The sequence below is a fragment of the Salvelinus alpinus genome, chromosome 38 (genome assembly GCF_045679555.1).
Source record: "Salvelinus alpinus chromosome 38, SLU_Salpinus.1, whole genome shotgun sequence".
Lineage (NCBI taxonomy): Eukaryota > Metazoa > Chordata > Actinopteri > Salmoniformes > Salmonidae > Salvelinus > Salvelinus alpinus.
This window is the reverse complement of record NC_092123.1, coordinates 10,349,876-10,372,559: the sequence shown is the minus strand read 5'-3', so window position 1 is coordinate 10,372,559 and position 22,684 is coordinate 10,349,876. Positions and strand designations below refer to the sequence as shown.

General features: G+C 43.2%; 1 protein-coding gene across 1 annotated transcript in view; it reads right to left on the bottom strand.

Annotated features, from left to right (window-relative positions):
- The window catches only part of LOC139566288 (alpha-1,6-mannosylglycoprotein 6-beta-N-acetylglucosaminyltransferase A-like), a 124,271-nt gene that overhangs the window by 92,107 nt on the left and 9,480 nt on the right, over positions 1 to 22,684 (bottom strand). The window contains exon 2 of the mRNA XM_071387367.1: positions 10,334 to 10,819. Coding sequence (XP_071243468.1) covers positions 10,334 to 10,574 — 241 coding nt within the window. The 5' untranslated portion in view covers positions 10,575 to 10,819. The remainder of the gene's footprint in view (positions 1 to 10,333; positions 10,820 to 22,684) is intronic.

Here is a 22,684-nt window from a genome sequence, read left to right as displayed (position 1 = left end):
GTCATTGGATTTCATGCTGTCCGTTAAAGGACTCATTTAAATGTATAACTGAGCTGGCGGGTGTCTGAGAATGACCTTGCTGCTTCATTTTGGTCTGTGCATTTCTAACGACATCTCCTGACTCCGGTAGCTAGCCAAAAGAAGGTGGGATGGACGATGGGATTGAAAAGACACTAACGTAAACTGGCATTCACAATAGGTGTGTCCCAATAATGTCTCCTTCCTGAAGTGTGCACTCGTTCACTACTTCTCACAAATCTAAGAGCATTGGATTGATTGGTGGAGGCATGGGCTAGCGGGAGTTTCCACCATGTTTCTTATACCACTCATCTCCTTTCAAATCAGTGAAGTGAACAAATGCATATTTTGGGAGGAAGGAGAGATAATTGGGACTTAGCCCAGTAGCTAGCCAATAAGAGGTGAGATGGGATAGAAAGGACACAGTGAGCTGACATTCACAATGACATCATCTCTGTTTGTTTCAGTAGCATTTCAGGACTTGGTATGCAGGGCTTGGCATTTCAGTGTCCTAATGGTGTTTATCTGATATTTACCCTCCAGCAGCCATGAGGACATCAAGGCTGCATCCCTAATGGAACCCTATTCCCTATGGAGTACTACTTTTGACCAGGGCCTCCATGGCTCTACGCAGCTCAAAGCAACTGAATAAAGTGTAACGATTCGTAAGATCTCACGGTTGATCGATGTTGACTTGCAAGTGCAACACACATTTTGGCATTGGTTTCAATTTCAGTAGTTTGCATAGAACTCAGCTTTTTTTTTAAATCCAACATGCTTAACATATTGTTTATTGGTATGACCGAAGATCTTGTCACAAAACAGTTGATCAATTTTGACTTGCGAGACATTTTGTCACATCATTAGTAGCTACTAAGAAATTGAAATATGACATGTCCCTTCTGCTCTTGAAATGTTTTCCTTTCCTCCCGCCGCCAAGAATATCCCGGAATGTCGTCAACCTTATTAACATGCCATGAGGTGGTGGAGCCGTGAAGACAGCGATCGCACCCCGTCTGTCACACGTCAGCGCGGCGACTGCGGTGCAATTTCTCTGGCTGCGTGTCGCATTTGATATGTCACTCCCTATCGCGGCAGAAAGACAGCGTGGAGGGAAACAGGCCTGTGTGCGGCGCCGTGGTCAGGGAGCGAGGGAAGGGATGGGGAGGAGAGTTGGCGTGAGGGAGAAAGGGAAGCTGCAGCGTTTTGTCTGCTCTACACGGCTACGTGGGGCGGAGATAAGCAGATGCTGGGAGGGAGCGCCGCTGCGTAAGACAAGGAAGAAATCAACTGGAAAGTTGGACTTTGTCCCAAATGACACCCTATATAGTGCAGTACTTTTGACCAGGGCCCATATGACTCTGGTCCAAAGCAGTGCACTATGTCGGGAATAGAGTACCATTTGGGACAGAGCCCTGGAGTGGAGCTGCCACTGCATCAGGCTGAACATAATTGCACACAATAGATTGTGTCCTCAGAAAACACTATGCGCTGAGCAGAAACCGCCCGGCCTAGCCTCCATCAACACAGACAGAGAGAAAGAAACACATTGCCCCAGGTCCAAACACATTGCCCCCGGTCCAAACACACTGCCCCAGGTCCAAACACATTGCCCCGGGTCCAAACACATTGCCCCAGGTCCAAACACACTGCCCCAGGTCCAAACACATTGCCCCCGGTCCAAACACACTGCCCCAGGTCCAAACACACTGCCCCAGGTCCAAACACACTGCCCCCGGTCCAAACACACTGCCCCAGGTCCAAACACACTGCCCCAGGTCCAAACACACTGCCCCAGGTCCAAACACACTTCCCCAGGTCCAAACACACTGTCCCCGGTCCAAACACACTGCCCCAGGTCCAAACACACTGCCCCAGGTCCAAACACACTGTCCCCGGTCCAAACACACTGCCCCCGGTCCAAACACACTGGCCCAGGTCCAAACACCAAACACACTGCCCCCGGTCCAAACACACTGCCCCCGGTCCAAACACACTGCCCCCGGTCCAAACACACTGCCCCAGGTCCAAACACACTGCCCCGGTCCAAACACACTGCCCCCGGTCCAAACACCAAACACACTGCCCCCGGTCCAAACACACTGCCCCCGGTCCAAACACACTGCCCCAGGTTCAAACACACTGCCCCAGGTTCAAACACACTGCCCCAGGTCCAAACACCAAACACACTGCCCTCAGTCCAAACACCAAACACACTGCCCCCGGTCCAAACACCAAACACACTGCCCCCGGTCCAAACACCAAACACACTGCCCCCGGTCCAAACACCAAACACACTGTCCCCGGTCCAAACACCAAACACACTCCATCTATCTCTCCCAAACCTGGACAAGGTAGAGTAGGCCATCTCCCCACATGGCTGATCTGTGTGTGTGTGTAGCTAATTAATGTTTTACAAGTCGCAGCCAATGAACATTCCTCTGCATGTTTGCAATGAGTGCCCAAAGCACAACGAGGTTTGTGTTAACAAATGAAATATTCTGTCTTTCCAACAGGCACGGAACATTGCAATTAATTAAGCCAGCTTAAAACGGGGAAATTAAAATGCATGGTTCAGGGCAGAGTGTGGACAGCCTGCATTCAAGTAGTGTAATAGGTGTGAAAACATAGGTGGGCTAAATCCATGCGATAGATAAACTTACTGTCAGAAAAGCAAGTACAATTCACAGCATCAGAACAATCAGAATTCGGTTTTGGGCCAAACTGTGATAAAAATACTACTATTACATAGATACGTTGATTTAAAGACAGTGGTGGTAGTATGGGTGATACCTTAGTTACTTATTAGAGGTCGACCGATTAATCGGAATGGCCGATTAATTAGGGCCGATTTCAAGTTTTCATAACAATCGGAAATCAGTAACTTTGGACGCCAATTTGCCGATATATATATTTTTTTAAATTCAGTTAAGAACACATTCTTATTTTCAATGACGGCCTAGGAACGGTGGGTTAACTGCCTTGTTCAGGGGCAGAACGACAGATTTTTACCTTGTCAGCTCAGGGATTCAATCTTGCAACCTTACGGTTAACTAGTTAACTAGCTCTAACCACCTGCCTCACGAGGAGCCCGCCTGTTACGCGAATGCAGTAAGAAGCCAAGGTAAGTTGCTAGCTAGCATTAAACTTATCTTATAAAAAACAATCAATCAATCATAATCACTAGTTATAACTACACATGGTTGATGATATTACTAGTTTATCTAGCGTGTCCTGCGTTGCATATAAATTGATGCAGTGCGCATTCGCGAAAAAGGACTGTCGTTGCTCCAACGTGTACCTAACCATAAACATCAAAGCATTTCTTAAAATCAATACACAGAAGTATATATTTTTAAACCTGCATATTTAGCTAAAAGAAATCCAGGTTAGCAGGCAATATTAACCAAGTGAAATTGTGTCACTTCTCTTGCGTTCATTGCACGCAGAGTCAGAGTGTATGCAACAGTTTGGGCCGCCTGGCTCATTGCGAACTAATTTGCCAGAATTTTACGTAATTATGACATAACATTGAAGGTTGTGCAATGTAACAGAAATATTTAGACTTATGGATGCCACCCGTTAGACAAAATACGGAACGGCTGCGTATTTCACTGAAAGAATAAACGTTTTGTTTTCGAGATGATAGTTTCCAGATTCGACCATATTAATGACCTAAGGCTCGTATTTCTGTGTGTTATTATGTTATAATTAAGTCTATGATTTGATAGAGCAGTCTGACTGAGCGATGGTAGGCACCAGCAGGCTCGTAAGCATTCATTCAAACAGCACCTTTGTGCGTTTTGCCAGCAGCTCTTCGCAATGCTTCAAGCATTGCGAAGAGGGATGGAAGCTATAAGAGGGATGGAAGCTATACTGTTACACTGGCAATACTAAAGTGCCTATAAGAACATCCAATAGTCAAAGGTATATGAAATACAAATCGTATAGAGAGAAATAGTCCTATAATAACTACAACCTAAAACTTCTTACCTGGGAATATTGAAGACTCATGTTAAAAAGGAACTACCAGCTTTCATATGTTCTCATGTTCTGAGCAAGGAACTTAAACGTTAGCCTTCTTACATGGCACATATTGCACTTTTACCTTCTTCTCCAACACTTCGTTTTTGCATTATTTAAACAAAATTGAACATGTTTCATTATTTATTTGAGGCTAAATAGATTTTATTGATGTATTATATTAAGTTAAAATAAGTGTTCATTCAGTATTGTTGTAATTGTCATTATTACAAAATTTTTTTTTAAAAAATGGCCGATTAATCGGTATCGGCTTTTTTGGTCCTCCAATAATCGGTATCGGCGTTGAAAAATGATAATCGGTCGACCTCTATTACTTATCCAAGTTCTTTGGTTCAGATCCTTTTCTAGACACCCACCTTTATTAAAAGCTACTGTTACAGAACAGAATTGACGTATGGTTGTAATTTTACTGTTTTATAGTCCCCAACTCCCCAGTCATCGTTACCACCTGTCTGCAACAAAAAAAAAAGATAATTTGACTCGGTCTTCATTCCCTAAGCAAAACGTTTCAAAATGAAACATGAGAGTTGAAATATGCATGTGAAAGCCTGACACGTTCATTCTCCACAGAGGCACCCATAGGGAGTGAGCAAAGCGTAGATAGCAGTCACAGCGCTTTACAGATACCAACTGTGTTAGCCGAGTCATGTCCTCACTCATGTCCGCAAATGTCTACATGAGCCGATGCGTGGTACATGATGAGCATGGAGACAAACTGTGACTGTGTCCTAAAATGGCCCCCTATTTCCTATATAGTGCACTACTTTTGACCAGGGCCGATAGGATTCTGGTCAAATGAAGTGCACCATAAAAGGAAATAAGGTGCCAACCTGTGTGCTCATTATTTCAGTGACCCTCATCGTCAGCCAAGCTTCGTCTTTCAAGAGACCGACCTACAAACAACTTCCCCGTTTCAATAATTGCAGCCTAAACATACTGAGTGAGTAGACAAAACAGACAACAGCAGACCAAGCAAACTAAGAGAACCATTATCAGTTAATAAATACAATTCAAATTCAGACTAATTTGCACGATTGTAAAATGAGGAACCAGCCCAGATGTTTAATAAACTTGGTTCAGTGAGCAAAGTGGGTCAACATCAACTGAAGTTTTTTTTTTTTAAAGACACAATCTGTAATTTCAACAGCCTGACCCTGTCACTTTGTTTGGTAAACTGAGATGGGGCTTGGGAAATGTAACCACTCAAAATTCATAGATGGGAGCTCCATAAAATCAACATGAGAGTTTTAAACATACTGTACAGTATTTTGAAACTACGCAAAAAAAATGATATTACAAAACATTTACATTACATTTAAGTCATTTAGCAGACGCTCTTATCCAGAGCGACTTACAAATTGGTGCATTCAAAGAGTCGAATGAAAGCAATACTTCCAAAGAAAATACATTATATTGGAGACAACGCACTAAAATGACTTTCCCATCATTTTCTGATACGTGGTGTACAAATCCACAGAGATTTTCATTTGCTTAGAGACGGACTGACAGATGGGCAGACTAATCCATATTTCTATGCAGCTGTGTGCTCGCTCTTGGCCTAGTGACATTACACATTATCACATCACAGTCCACATGCACAAATCCCACAACACTGATGTGAGCTGATGACAGATGTAAGAAATGCATGCATGTTGTAATTATAGTGACCTTACATATACTATATTACCATTGCCAAGTAACCACATGATGTGATGTAATGCTTTTATAATCTCGAGGAACTATACTTACCATACACAAAGTGAAATGTGTCCCTCGCTATCACTTTATGTCTGGTGTAGTAGAGTTCCTAGAGATTATAAATATTATTTTGTTGACAGGTTTTTTTGGGCTTAAGCCAGCTATACTGTGTTATGGTTCTCGACTACTACTTCTCAGATAGAGTTCAGTGTGTCAAATCGGAGGGCCTGTTATCCGGACCTCTGGCAGTCTCTATGGGGGTGCCACAGGGTTCACTTCTCGGGCCGACTCTTTTCTCTGTATATATCAATGATGTCGCTCTTGCTGCTGGTGATTCTCTAATCCACCTCTACGCAGACGACACCATTCTGTACACATCTGGCGCTTCTTTGGACACTGTGCTAACAAACCTCCAAACGAGCTTCGGTGCCATACAACACTTCTTCCGTGGCCTCCAACTGCTTTTAAACACTAGTAAAACTAAGTGCATGGTCTTCAACCGATCGCTGCCCGCACACTCCCGTCCGACTAGCATCACTACTCTGGACGGTTCTGACTTAGGTATTTGTATTTGTCCACATATTCTAGGTGCCTGGTTCGACTGTAAACTCTACTTCCAGACTCACATTAAGCATCTCCAATCCAAAATGACATCTAGAATCAGCTTCCTATTTCTGAACAAAGCCTCCTTCACTCATGCTGCCAAACATACCCTCGTAAAACTGACTATCCCGCCGATCCTTGACTTCGGCGATGTAATTTACAAAATAGCCTCCAACACTCTACTCAGCAAATTGGATGTAGTCTATCACAGTGCCATCCGTTTTGTCACCAAAGCCCCATATACTACCCACCACTGCGACCTGTATGCTCTCGTTGGCTGGCCCTCGCTACATATTCATTGCCAAACCCACTGGCTCCAGGTCATCTATAAGTCCTTGCTAGGTAAAGCCCCGCCTTATCTCAGCTCACTGGTCAACATAGCAACACCCACCGTTAGCACGCGCTCTAGCAGGTATATTTAACTGGTCATCCCCAAAGCCAACACTTCCTTTGGCCACCTTTCCTTCCAGTTCTCTGCTGCCAATGACTGGAATTGCAAAAATCACTGAAGCTGGAGTCTTATATATATCCCTCTCTAACTTTAAGCATCAGCTGTTAGAGCAGCTTACCAATCACTGTACCTGTACACAGCCAATCTGTAAATAGCACACCCAACTACCTCATCCCCATATTATTACTTACCCTCTTGCTCTTTTGCACCCAATATCTCTACCTGCACATCATCATCTGCACATCTATTACTCCAGTGTTAATGCTAAATTGTAATTATTTCACCTCCATGGCCTATTTATTGCCTTACCTCCCTACTCTTCTACATTTGCACACACTGTTTATAGATTTTTCTATTGTCTGTACGTTTGTTTATGTGTAACTCTGTGTTGTTGTCGCACTGCTTTGCTTTATCTTAGCAGGTCACAGTTGTAAATGAGAACTTGTTCTCAACTGGCCTACCTGGTTAAATAAAAGGTGAAATAAAAAAGAAATAAAATGGCTATTTTTTGTAGCCACCCACCAGAACGATGCACAACTCAGGGAGTCCAACCAATACACACACTCCCGATGTTGTGTCCTGAGATCAAGGTCTCTTTCACAGATAAGCCCTGTATACACATCGATATACACAAAAAGCAATACATAATCATTGAAAACACATTCTTCAGTAAAAAGGTCCTCAATCAGCCTTTTGAATTGCCCAAGAGGCACCAATTCATCCAATTTTAGAGAGCCTTGGAGATCATTCCACAAGTAAGGTGCAAAAAAAGTTGAAGCAGATTGACCTAACTCAGTGGAGATGGAAGGGAACTCTAGAGTTAGCCATCCCTGAGACCGGGTGTGATCTGATCTCTTGTACGTCTAAGTTAACAATGAAGTAAGGTATGGTGGAAGTTTATGCAGGAGGGCTTTAGAAACAACGAGTAAAATCCATCGATCTACGAGACTTCAAAGAGGACCAGCCTACTGTACTTTCTGATACAGAATACAGTGATGTGTACTGAACCTATCGCCTGTAATAAAGTGTAGTTTGCTATGATAAACTGTGTCTAATAGCTTCAATACAGTGGCAGCTGCATTCAGATATACAATAACGCCGTAGTCTATAACCGGTATGAACGTTGACTAAATCATTTGTTTTATGCTATTTAATGAATTTTTCCTATAAAATAAGCTCCTTTTAATTCTTAATTTCTTAACTTCCTCATCAACGTGCTTTATGAAAGATGGGTTTTCGTCAATCCAGATAGTTATAAACTTTATAACTCTCGTCTCACAAAAGGAAAGCGTGGAAACAGGTTGGCTGGAATTGTTTAGTTCAGTGCTTCTCTCTCTTCAGTCCAAATTCCCATCTACTCAAACGAATAAACAATGTTCAATGCACCACATAAACCACCAGACCGATTCAATCTTGACACAATATTTAATTAATGTGCACTCAGATTTTATGGGTAATTTACTGAGAGCAGAGAGGAAGTCATAATTCCCCTTAAATGCATTAATGTCATATCGAGATGAATCCTAGATCTGCAGAGGGTGTACAAATACTGCAGCATGAGGCAATTTTTCCCATTCCTACTTTTATTTAATCAAAAGCATAAAAAGAGGCTTCCTTGACCATATCATTATATTTCTATGGCAGAGAGTAAACAGTGTTCCAGTCTCAAGAAGTACATTAAGATTGAGACATGTTCAAATGAGAGACAACAAAAACAGGGAAACTGGTTTCATCCAGTCCATTATAAACTGGTTCCAGACTGGTTCTTTAGACCTAGGTCAAGACAGGACACAATGCCCCAACAACATCTTCTGACTCAATATTAGTGTTTTCCCTACCAATGCATATCTGACACGGGTTTCAACGGCTAGCTTTGTTGCCAAATAAGGGTTTGGCTTCCACAGGTTTCCATTTGCATTTTCGATGCCAGGGGGCGTGGAAGCTTTTGCGCCCGCCTGGAAAATCTAACGAGGGAAAGACTGCCTTGTCCAATGTAATGTTTTAGTTCATTACAGCTGGATTTTTAAAAAATCAGTTATATACTAACATTATTACATCATATAAATATTTACTCCACCTGATGCATTAATAAAGTTTATTCATTTAAATTAAAGTTCAGGCAATTGACAGAATATTATGAATCTGTTCTGATGAGACCATATCACAGATCTTTTGTCTCATTGCCTCCCGAATAATAGTGTTTGCAGCAGCAACTCATTTCATGCTTTTCTGGAGATAATTAATGACACGATTAAGCAATTAGCCTATTACATTGAGCTGATATCATTATACAGGTCTGGGATAAAGCTTAGGATTTCTTTCAACACCCTCCTCCAGGTCCTTTAAAACGGGTCGGAGAGCACTAGGCTGCTAGAACAACAGACATCTCGGTTGCATCACAAATGGCATCTTATTCCTAATTTAGTGCACTACTTTTGATAGGGCCCATAGTAAATAGGGAATAGGATGCCATTTGGGACGCATACCGGATCTGTACGACCAAGGGTTTCACAAAGGCAGATGCTTCAACACTCTGCATCAATGTTTTAACACAGACCCTAAGGGGAACAAGAGCAGCTAAATGCTCCGTGTTCGCCAGTCAGTACTCTTGAGGTCTGGCGATTAGCAGACTGTGGCAGAAGAACTGAGGTTGATAGGCCTACTCGGTGTGTCTGAGATAGGCGGGAGGCTTCCTGCCTAACAAACTCCGATAAATTGAATTTTACAGGCTAAGAGAGTTTTTAAGACAAATCATATTAGGCATGGCCTTTTCAGAGCGCTACTTTCCAGGACCAGTGACGGTTGGTTGGTTGCCTGGTCATTTTACAGCATCTTCTTGTTTTTCGCCGCCCATTAGAATGTATTCAGCGTAATCAATTCCAATCTCATGTTTCTAATGAAGCCTCTCATTGACCCAAACGGGTCTATTAACGGCATGAATAACTTATTGATGGCTGTTCGCGAGGCGTTAATAGGTTATGGCGGGAAAGCAGCTGCATCAGCGTAATCACTCACCTTTGTTTGCGCAAGTCAAGTTACTGGCTGGCTAGCCCCCTAATAATTTACTTTCCTCTATCCAATGAGGCAGCACCCTGCTGTAGACAAAATGTACATTTTCTCTCTTGTCCTCTTTCTTGTCTTCCCCGTTGTCTATGGTTGCATTACAACCACAATACAATTAAAATATAAACGCTTATAAATAGCCGACATTATGCATTTTGTATGACCTGTATGTCAGAGGATGTATAGGGCTGGCTATTTTGACTTTGAAGGCACTTCTACTTAGCCTACATAGTAAATCAATTCAGCCTGTTCTTATTCATTAACAGTGTGTTCTCTAACTGAGGTTGATCAAATATTGCAGCACTACCAACAACTGGCAAATCAGAATTCCATTCAATAAAACATTCCAAGGGTATGAATGGAACATTCCCAGTGTACCATTGAGCAAATTCAGAGTTCTCACAACCACCGCTTTGCAAAGCGGAGAACACTACTTGTGCAGTGCTCGGTACTCACCATAGGCTGTCATGGTTCCCACGTAGGGCCCGTCCATGACGCTCTGGTTCTCCTCGGCCAGGGCCTTGATGTAGCGCTTGCTGAGCTCCAGGATCTGCTGTCGCAGCATGGTGCTGCTCTCGTGCGTGGCCCGCTGCTGGATGGTGAAGTGGAGCAGCATCATGCCCCAGATGAAGCCAAAGCTCACCAGGAAGAACCCCAGCTTCTGGGACGACAACTTCCACAGGTAGGCTGAGGCCATGGCGAGCGCGGCCCGCAGCTCGACTGGCAAGAGTGACTGTGTCTGTGCGTGAGGGACAGGGGGTGGAAGGGACTGAGTCGGAGTGGGAGGAGAGTTCAGAAGGGGAGGCGGGGCATGGTGGCGCTCGGGGTAGTTTAGCCGCTATGGTTCTGTTTGGACTCTTCACCACTCCTCACCAGTGGGCTCTACTTCTTTGGCCCATCTTTATCAGTCACTCCCACCGGGTTGACTGGCCAAGCTGCATTCTGTAAGAGAGGAGGAGACAGAAGGCTGTTAAGAGGCACTCAAGAGTCAGAAAACACCGCAGTTCCAGAAGTAAAAGGAGGAGTATTTACATGGGCATTCCCAAGGCGGGTGTTAGCTACTGTAGCTATAGCCATCCAATGTTTTCCCTATATTAATTTTGCACCGCGCCACACTTTGCCAAGATGAGCTTTTAAAGGGATAGTCCGAGATCTTGTCAACTAAGCCCTTTTTCAACTTACGTAAAGTCAGATGAACTCATGGATAACCCTTATGTCTCTGCCATCTGCATCCAAAACCATGTGCACACCACACAAACACACACCATAGACAACCTTCTTTCCTTGCTGCAGTGCGTTACAAATAACCTGCTATAATGTGACCACTTTGATTCAAGTTTGTTTTGATTAAACAGCAGGAGATAGAACTGCGCCCTGAAACGTGTGCCAAGATCTATGCGGAGAGAGACAAACAAAATGTATCAAAGCTGACAAATCCCTGCTGCTAAGAAGATTCTCATGCAAAAAAAGATGCAGTCAGCGTGAAGTGAATAATCACATTGTCTCCACAGGGAAATATAACCCAACCCAGTCTCTCTTCAGAGTTTAGCCTACTTCAATTTCTGTTAAACATCCTAAAGAAAGCTAAATTGTATTTTATGTTGTCTCTGTCTATGTTCAAACCTGTAAGGTCTACTGTGTAATGATTTTCACAAGAATAATATTATGCCGATAGCTTGGCTACAAGACACTGAATGAGTGGGCAGGTTACCCTTAGGACTCCTGGCCAAAAAACCTTTCCATGACACAAAAACATACTGCAAGTCAACTTTAGTGGAGGTACGAGGAGTTGAACTTGTAAATATTTCAGTGATACAGTTTAGGGGGAAAAAACAGTATCCTGCCCACTCAAGGATGGAGAAAAACAGGACGTTTCGCTCTCGCGTGAAATGGCAATCCTTCTTGCCCATCATCTTCAGCCAACAGGTGAGGCTATTTCGTAAGGTACCCAAAAACCCTCGCTAACCATAAGACCTTCATAAGCCTCTTAGTGAAAGCAATGTGTTGAGGGAGAGAGAAATGGAGGGGAGAGAAGAGAGCAATGATAAGTAAGCCTACACTAGAGAAATGGAACATTTGAAATAAGGCTGCTAATATGGAGAGTTACGACATGTAATCTACACTAGAGAAACGGAAAGTTTGAAATGAAATAAGGGTACTTTATAATGGGACATTTGATGGCTACAACATGCAAAGTAGTAGTAGCATTTGTAAGGGTAATGTAACGTAACTGATCCACATTAATGTTATAGATTTATCGTTCAACTTATCATTATCATGATAATTCAGTCCATTTTTCGTGATATGGATTTTTGTCCATATCGCTCCGCTCCATTGCAGCATATGTATTCACAGGGCTAGTCAGAAGTAGTACACTACATGGGGGGAATAGGGCTTAATTTAGGACGTAGACAGGCAGCCTAAGCCTAGGTATCCTTCACACTGTGGGGATACATGTACGTGTTGTTTCATCCTCCTCCTCCTCAGGCCAGCTAAGGAAGCTAGTTACATCCATGGTCTGTTCAGTCAGGCTCCTCAGGTTTCTGCACTCCTAGGGGATACACACCATACCCTCAAACCAAGGTTGCTAGTAATTGGATATGAAGGGCATTATGCAGTATGCACTGACTATTGTTTCTTTTCCCACCACACTAGCTCAAAAGGTAATGTTTATGCATTACAAAAAAAATAGTGTGTATATATGTATATTTTGCTGGTCATTATTGTGGGGGTAGCATTGACATACTGTAGTCACAGCTAGGCCAAGGTCAGGGGGCTAACATAACACATTACCATGGTAAACGAAACTTGCGTCGGGGAGGAAACCGAGGCCAATCCAAAAAAGCACTTCTTTGTGAGCGAGTGGGGAGGGGGAAAAAACGATTATATTTAGCTTCTATTTAAAAGACGTCTTAGGCCAAGCCTAACATCTTGGGTCAGAAACAAAGTCAGGGGGACTTATTTTAAGGGACCATCCAGGTGGGAAGGATGGGCTGCAATTCCCAGCCCACCTGTGGCTTTCTCATGATGGAAAAGACTACACCTTTGACTCTCCGGAGAAGGTTACATTCAACACCACATCAAGATGTCTTCAAGTCGTTCATTGATCGGCAACTGTGGCTTGGTAACTTTGGATAGTAAGTAAGTAGCCTACCTGTGGTATAACTATGGTTAGTTATAACTATACTATTTCTGTTTAGTTCGGAAGTAGGCAAACCCACTCAGGCTTATTCGATGTGATCATCTAGTTTGCTTGTCTTATTAGCAAGCATTGTCACTTTTCTTTCCTTACCGTGGTAATGCAACACGTCATGTTTGTGCCTGTGAGATTGAGTCTGACTCGTAGAAGCATTGTCTTCCGTAGCAGTTGACTCAAAACATAGAAAAACAACCTAGCATGTGAATTAGAGGTCGACCGATTATGATTTTTCAACGCCGATACCGATTATTGGAGGACCAAAAAAAGCCGGTACCGATTAAATCGGACGATTTTATTTATTTATTTGTAATAATGACAATTACAACAATAATTGAATGAACACTTATTTTAACTTGATATAATACATCAATAAAATCCATTTAGTCTCAAATAAATTATGAAACATGTTCAATTTGGTTTAAATAATGCAAAAACAAAGTGTTGGAGAAGAAAGTAAAAGTGCAATATGTGCCATGTAAAAAAGCTCAAGTTTAAGTTCCTTGCTCAGAACAAGAGAACATATGAAAGCTGGTGGAGTCTTCAATATTCCCAGGTAAGAAGTTTTAGGTTGTAGTTATTATAGGAATTATAGGACTATTTCTCTCTATACCATATGTATTTCATATACCTTTGTCTATTGGATGTTTTTATAGGCACTTTAGTATTGCCAGTGTAAGAGATAGCTTCCGCCCCTACCTGGGCTCGAACCAGGAACACATCGACAACAGTCACCCTCGAAGCATCGTTACCCATCGCTCCACAAAAGCGGGGAACAACTACTTCAAGATCTCAGAGCGAGTGACGTCACCGTTTGAAAAGCTATTAGCGCGCACCCCGCTAACTAGCTAGCCATTTCACATCGGTTACACCAGCCTAATCTCGGACGTTGATTGGCTTGAAGTCATAAACAGCTCAATGCTTGAAGCACAGCGAAGAGCTGCTGGCAAACGCACGAAGGTGCTGTTTGAATGAATGCTTACGAGCCTGCTGCTGTCTACCACCGCTCAGTCAGACTGCTCTAACAAATATCAAATCATAGACTTAATTATAACATAATAACACACAGAAATACGAGCCTTAGGTCATTAATATGGTCAAATCTGGAAACAATAATTTAGAAAACAAAACGTTTATTCTTTCAGTGAAATACGGAACCGTTCCGTATTTTATCTAACAGGTGGCATCCCTAAGTCTAAATATTGCTGTTACATTGTACAACCTTCAATGTTATGTCATAATTATGTACAATTCTGGCAAATTAATTACGGTCTTTGTTAGGAATAAATGGTCTTTACACAGTTCGCAACGAGCCAGGCAGCCCAAACAGCTGCATATACCCTGACTGCTTGCACGAAACGCAAGAGAAGTGACACAATTTCCCTAGTTAAAAGAAATTCATGTTAGCAGACAATATTAACTAAATATGCAGGTTTAAAAATGTATACCTGTGTATTGATTTTAAAGAAAGGCATTGATGTTTATGGTTAGGTACACATTGGTGCAATGACAGTGCTTTTTTCGCGAATGCGCTTGTTAAATCATCACCCGTTTGACGAAGTAGGCTGTGATTCGATGAGAAATGAAATGAACAGGCACCGCATCGATTATATGCAACGCAGGACACGCTAGATAAACTAGTAATATCATCAACCATGTGTAGTTAACTATTGATTGTTAAGATTGATTGTTTTTTATAAGTTTAATGCTAGCTTGCACCTTACCTTGGTTTCTTGCTGCACTCGCGTAACAGGTAGTCAGCCTGCCACACAGGCTCCTCGTGGAGTGCAATGTAAGGCAGGTGGTTAGAGCGTTGGACTAGTAACCGGAAGGTTGCCAGATCGAATCCCCGAGCTGACAAGGTAAAAATCTGTCGTTCTGCCCCTGAACAAGGCAGTTAACCCACTGTTCCTAGGCCTTATATATATATAAATAAAATGAAAAATCGGCCACAATCGGTGTCCAAAAATGCTTATTACCGATTGTTATGAAAACTTGAAATTGGCCCTAATTAAAAATCGGCCATTCCGATTAAATCGGTCGACCTCTAATGTGAATAAAACAATGTAAATAGCCAAGAAACACAAGGACAAAGTCTCACTTCAGTAGACTTTCATTTCAAGTAACTTAGACCAATTTTTATGACTGTGCACAGCGCTTCCAAAAATTAATCTTTCACTCAGCTATTCACATGCGCACAGCCCCCAGACAGGCATTGTTGCAGTGTGAGGTGGAATAGGCTATATAGGATTTGTAGTTCTTTGACTGAGCGATTAATTTACCAGCTATGAACCAAATACTTTGAAAACAGCTAATACAGCATTTATTTTACTATAAATGTGATCATACTTTACTATTTCTACTCACAAATGCGAGTGAAATGCACCCGCCAACGTGACTGGTGAAATAGACTTCTTACCCGCCAATGCCAAAATCTACCCGCATTTAGCAGATGGTGGGTAGATTTTAGGCACTGGGAACTACCATTAAAATATCCTTAGAGGATAGGTGTTTAGTCTACATAACGCACGCCTGTGCGCCAGGGTTTCTGTTAGGAAAATGTGGCACCGGACATTTGACCGGCAGCATTTTAATTTACTGGACATTGGAGACATTTACCGGACCCATATGTATTGGGTGCGTAACCTGATTAGGGCGTCCGCCCACAGCGGTCAAATGATAGAAATCACATTTAGATTATGGTTATTTTTCAAACAGACTCTGGGACAGTTGTGGGACGATAGATCCATATTAGTAAGCCTAGACTAAAAAATTGGATACATTTTTTAAACCTTCAAAAGCAATGAGTGATACAACAGATCAGAAAGTTTAGCTTAAAATGTTGATAAACTATTATTTCTTCACATAAGTGCAGCAATGTGCACAAGGCAGTAGGTTACGCGTGAATGTTCATTCCATTATGGAATTAGCGGGAAAACACTTGGCAAAAGGGCACCGCTCGCATTTGTGCGGTTTCATGTGACAGATGAAAATATCCATTAGAACTTTAGAAAGCGGGGAGATCTACTATGCAATAACTAGCATGGGTTGCTAATATGACTAAGATTGTACCTTTGGCTACTGGACAATGAAAGAAAGTTGATAAACATTTTTTTTGCACTGATTGTGGCTAGGCTACTTTGAAGTAAGGTAAGACAAATGAAGTATATGTGACTCGTTTCACCTAACTAGGTTTATGTTGCAGGTCACGACTTTACTTTACAGGCTCGACGACTCATTGCGAGCTCACAGAACAGGGCTCCGGGCAGCCGAGCGGAAATGGAGGAAAACTCGCCTCCCTGCGGACCTGGCATCCTTTCACTCCCTCCTCTCTACATTCTCCTCTTCTGTCTCTGCTGCTAAAGCCAATTTCTACCACTCTAAATTCCAAGCATCTGCCTCTAACCCTAGGAAGCTCTTTGCCACCTTCTCCTCCCTCCTGAATCCTCCTCCCCCTCCTTCCCCCTCCTCCCTCTCTGCTGATGACTTCGTCAACCATTTTGAAAAGAAGGTCGACGACATCCGATCCTCGTTTGCTAAGTCAAACGACACCGCTGGTTCTGCTCACACTGCCCTACCCTGTGCTTTGACCTCTTTCTCCCCTCTCTCTCCAGATGAAATCTCGCGTCTTGTGACGGCCGGCCGCCCAACAACCTGCCCGCTTGACCCTATCCCCTCCTCTCTTCTCCAGACCATTTCCGGAGACCTTCTCCCTTACCTCACCTCGCTCATCAACTCATCCTTGACCGCTGGCTACGTCCCTTCCGTCTTCAAGAGAGCGAGAGTTGCACCCCTTTCTGAAAAAACCTACACTCGATCCCTCCGATGTCAACAACTACAGACCAGTATCCCTTCTTTCTTTTCTCTCCAAAACTCTTGAACGTGCCGTCCTTGGCCAGCTCTCCTGCTATCTCTCTCAGAATGACCTTCTTGATCCAAATCAGTCAGGTTTCAAGACTAGTCATTCAACTGAGACTGCTCTTCTCTGTGTCACGGAGGCGCTCCGCACTGCTAAAGCTAACTCTCTCTCCTCTGCTCTCATCCTTCTAGACCTATCGGCTGCCTTTGATACTGTGAACCATCAGATCCTCCTCTCCACCCTCTCCGAGCTGGGCATCTCCGGCGCGGCCCACGCTTGGATTGCGTCCTACCTGACAGGTCGCTCCTACCAGGTGGCGTGGCGAGAATCTGTCTCCGCACCACGTGCTCTCACCACTGGTGTCCCCCAGGGCTCTGTTCTAGGCCCTCTCCTATTCTCGCTATACACCAAGTCACTTGGCTCTGTCATATCCTCACATGGTCTCTCCTATCATTGCTATGCAGACGACACACAATTAATCTTCTCCTTTCCCCCCTCTGATAACCAGGTGGTGAATCGCATCTCTGCATGTCTGGCAGACATATCAGTGTGGATGACGGATCACCACCTCAAGCTGAACCTCGGCAAGACGGAGCTGCTCTTCCTCCCGGGGAAGGACTGCCCGTTCCATGATCTCGCCAACACGGTTGACAACTCCATTGTGTCCTCCTCCCAGAGTGCTAAGAACCTTGGCGTGATCCTGGACAACACCCTGTCGTTCTCAACTAACATCAAGGCGGTGACCCGTTCCTGTAGGTTCATGCTCTACAACATTCGCAGAGTACGACCCTGCCTCACGCAGGAAGCGGCGCAGGTCCTAATCCAGGCACTTGTCATCTCCCGTCTGGATTACTGCAACTCGCTGTTGGCTGGGCTCCCTGCCTGTGCCATTAAACCCCTACAACTCATCCAGAACGCCGCAGCCCGTCTGGTGTTCAACTTTCCCAAGTTCTCTCACGTCACCCCGCTCCTCCGCTCTCTCCACTGGCTTCCAGTTGAAGCTCGCATCCGTTACAAGACCATGGTGCTTGCCTACGGAGCTGTGAGGGGAACGGCACCTCCGTACCTTCAGGCTCTGATCAGGCCCTACACCCAAACAAGGGCACTGCGTTCATCCACCTCTGGCCTGCTCGCCTCCCTACCTCTGAGGAAGTACAGTTCCCGCTCAGCCCAGTCAAAACTGTTCGCTGCTCTGGCACCCCAATGGTGGAACAAACTCCCTCACGACGCCAGGTCAGCGGAGTCAATCACCACCTTCCGGAGACACCTGAAACCCCACCTCTTTAAGGAATACCTAGGATAGGATAAAGTAATCCTTCTAACCCCCCCCCCCTTAAAAGAGTTAGATGCACTATTGTAAAGTGGTTGTTCCACTGGATATCATAAGGTGAATGCACCAATTTGTAAGTCGCTCTGGATAAGAGCGTCTGCTAAATGACTTAAATGTAATGTAAATGTTTACAGGAGAGGCATTTTAACATTTATTTGTATTTTTTTAATCAAAATGTGTTTTTTGGAAGAAATGCCTTCTCGAACATTTGAGCTTTCATTTGCCTGAACAAACTTGTATGCCATCTGTAAATACAAATAAAGTTGTTAAATATTGAAATCAGTGGAATGTCTGGTAGAAGCAGAGTATGATAAGGAGATTAATACAATTCTGGTGTTTGATTGCAAATGCAGAGGGAGTCGAAAAGAGAACACAGAAGGCGGTTGTATAAAACACCTGTCTGCGGATCACATCTTCAAACTAAGGGCAACTATGGTATCCGTGACAGAGAGGGAGAAACATCTGATGATTCTTATGGCATTGCACACGGTCAGTGTGAACCAGAGTGACTTGACACAATAGGCCAAGCAAGCTGTACAAACAAAACGACACAGGTCGTCATATTTAATGAAAGGGGTTGCAGTCTGCCTTAAAGCGTTCATCCATGTATACGGGTAAGAGTCTAACTACAGTTGATTCAGACATTATACGTTTCTAATTTAGTCAGAAAGTTGTTTTCATTGCAAGTTAAAGCTTACTGTTAGCTAGCTAGCTGACATTTGGTGGCTGGCTCGCTAGCTAACATTACGTGTATGATCTGTGTATTCATATTATCTCAGAAAGCCATTTGTTTTGCTAGTTATAGCCTAATGTTAGGTAGCTAACATTGAACCTATTTGGTTAACTTTAGCAAGCTATGACAATAAGTTTGTATTGCTAGTACTCTATGGATTGGGATGATGGTTCATTGTTTAGCTAGCTAGCTATTTGTATCTGGAATTTGTCTTTCAGCATCAGTAGAGTAAAAAACACACCTGACTCTTCTCCACCAGTCATACAAGGAGAATGTTATAATGCCTCCCATTAAAAAGAGAGCTGGCCTCCACAATCCCCCCGACCTCAACCAAATTGGTTTGGGATGAGTCGGACCAGCCAACAAGTGGAAAAGCAGCCAACAAGTGCTCAACATATGTGGGAACTCCTTCAAGACTGTTGGAAAAGCATTCCAGGTGAAGGTGGTTGAGATAATACCAAGAGTGTGCAGCTGTCATCAAGGCAAAGGGTGGCTATTTGAAGAATCTCAAATATAATTTGATTTGTTTACTACCATATGTCTTATTTCATAGTCGTGATGTCTTCACTATTATTCTACAATGTAGAAAATAGTACAAATAAAGAAAAACCCTTGAATGAGTAGGTGTTCTAAAAATTGACCGGTAGTGTATAACCTTAACATATTAAACCGTTTAAAATGTAATATTCCCCTCCAGAAATTAGCCCAATAACATAGATGAAAAGCAATAGCTTTAGGGCCTGTACATCGTCCATATTATCAGGCAGGTGTGCTATTTTAGCAATAAGCATTATCCCCTGTAGCCTGACGCAGTATCGTGGCTACATGGCTGAAGTATGATGTTGCTCATCTGCATTGGTTACCCCAATAGGGTAATCATTAGCTAGATGAGGAGTTCCCAAACCTTTTCACTCGGGGCGCCCCTTACAGCATTGGGGAACATCCCGCGCCCCCCGTGTGCACGTGCTACATCTATTTCTGTGGGCACAGGCACTGTTCATGACACAAACTGTTCACACCACTCTTGTTGGTGGACAGAATTTTGCAGGTTTAAAGCTTATGTCCTGCAATTAAGCACATTTTGTCATGGGGTACAAAAAACCTTTTGCAGTTTTAAAGCACATTTTCTTGCAATTCTATACATTTTGCCATGTCTAATGTGTATTCATGTGATATGAGTGACTAGAAAATTACAACAATAACTATGGGATAAAAAAACGAAATAAAAAATCGTTAGCTGACATGGGCTAGTTGATCTGGACATTTCTGACAAGTTATAAATAGCTCTAAGGTATACAATGACTGACATGACAAGAGGAACTGATGATGCACTACCCAATTCCAAATTGCACCTTGTGCATTCTTAAAGCTGGACTGAGTTCCTTTACAAAAAATTGTTTTTAGAAAAACATAGGCCTGTTTATGCATTCGATTGCCCGACGCGCTTCTCACGTTTACTTTTTTTCATGCCAGATTGTAAAACGCTGCCAATTGAGCAAAAATTCTAACGGCAGTGCTGCCTGAAACTATAGGCCTACATCTCTGTGGCCTCACCGATCAAAAGATATTTGAGACAATGGCTAGCCATTAGTGTTGTGTGGCCATCCTCCCAAACCCTGGGCTTACGAGGCTAGTTAGCCATTTCCTGCAGCAGAAGCAGCTAGATAGAGGGAGACAGCAGCTCCCAGGTAACTTTGGCTCTGTTGAAAGGCCAGGCGCTGAAATAAAATATAATTATTCATAGGAGGCACACAGTGCTCCCCTACTGTCTCCTTTCATCAGAGCTCTAATCCCATCAGGTTGGCCGATGGTCTGGGGTGCGCAGATGCTAACAGCGCCCGTGCAGTGTGGCTCGGGATGACAGAACAGGTGGCAACAGAGAGGACGCCGGGAAGATCCAGGGCAGGCTGTAGGGTGGCCCAACTCACAAAGAATTTTGTCCAATGTCCATACTAGCAGCATTGGCTGCCTACCACTTAGAATAAAGCATTGTATTCTAAGTGATACGCTAGTGTGGATTTCAGAACAAGGGCAATGATTTTGATATAATATTTTGGGGGCACTTGATCTATTGATGTTACTGATTTGCTGGAGAGCACTAAACATGCACTCTGCTAAACAGGGTGTAACAAGCTAAACGTTGCAGATCTACAAATCTCATGAAGAGCTGACATGATTCCTCACTCTGTATCAGAACATTATGCCCTACCGAACGCGTCGTTCCTGAAATAAGTCTTTACCGTTTAACCAAAAACCAGCAGGGCTGTGATCCCCAAGGACCTGCGCTATGAAGCCCCCCTGCTAGCTATAGGAAGTGAACACAGAGTAGCCACAGAGATACATTACCTCACGGTAATGACTACTTGCACCCTGTGATGCTGCCAGCTGAGACAGACACACCATGTTCCAAAAACAACAGATTAACCTAGCTACATATATGATGTGTTTCTGAACCTCAATGTTGGGACAAACACACTCACTTCGATAAGTCTGGACTTCATTATGTGTGAAACAGCTTCAACTTGTTATTTAGAGACCCAATAAGCTTCATGATATTCTAGAATGAGGGAAACCTTGCATTGCTATATTCTTTTATTCAGATCAGTTGCCACAAAGCTTTGTCAATTATCAAGCATCAGATTTTAACACTTTGATGAGGATTAGATAGTTACAGGCCTCAAGCATTTCAGAAGCAGTTAAATAAATCATTTTCTGAATAGCCAAAGGGCTTTCTCCGTTAGCAAGCCCACTTGAAGATATAAAATGCCTCGAGACATATTATAAAAGGAAAATGAAAACTTTTGGGCCGGTATTCACAGCGCATCTCAGAGTAGGAGCGCTGATCTAGGATCAGGTCCCCCCTCTTACTAATTGTAATTAAAAATGCAAAACTATACTAAAATCAGCACTTCTGAGATGCTTTATGAATACAGGCCCAGGGATGAGGCAGTGGAGAACTGACTGACGGCACCTTTGCATGCAACTCAAAGGCAGGATAATAAAAGGCTCTCTTTCCCCTTCCAAATGATCCCTGGGAAATGGGTCAGCGCTGCAATACATGAGCAGTCTTTCCTCCAGCAGTGAAATTTCACAGGAAGCGCAGTACTTCTGACAGAATCTCAACACCGTTACGTGCCAATGTTCCTTGGATATTTAAGCGTACCACCCCTAACAAATATATGGGCTTTTTCTATTGAAAACTTCTACGTCCGTGTTGCCATTGTCACCAGTTTTGAGACTATCGAGATCATTTCACAAGTCATGAAGGATGGGATAAGGAAAAAGTAAAATGATTCAATTAAATTCAAAATGCAGTCAAGTCAATCTTTTTCTTCTGCTAACACCTAATGCTGCACTTTGATCATCTCGAGCGTGATACAGTGCAAAAGAAATGACGCATTCGGGCTTGAAAAACAAAATCTCTACACTGCGCTTTAAATTCTCAAACCTTCTTCAGCACTCTGCAATCTGCTGCATTGATAACATCAACTGTCTCTCACAGGTCTGGGTTCTATGAGACTGAGTTATGAGTTGCCATTATCCGCCGAAAAGGAGAAGGGTTGGGGGTCACTACAGACATGACCCTGTGTCAACATAGATCGGGTTCTTGTTCAATAGGCATGATGACCTAAAGCGGAGGTCGCTACTTTCTGAACTTGTCCAATAAGAAACGCACATTTTTGTGATCT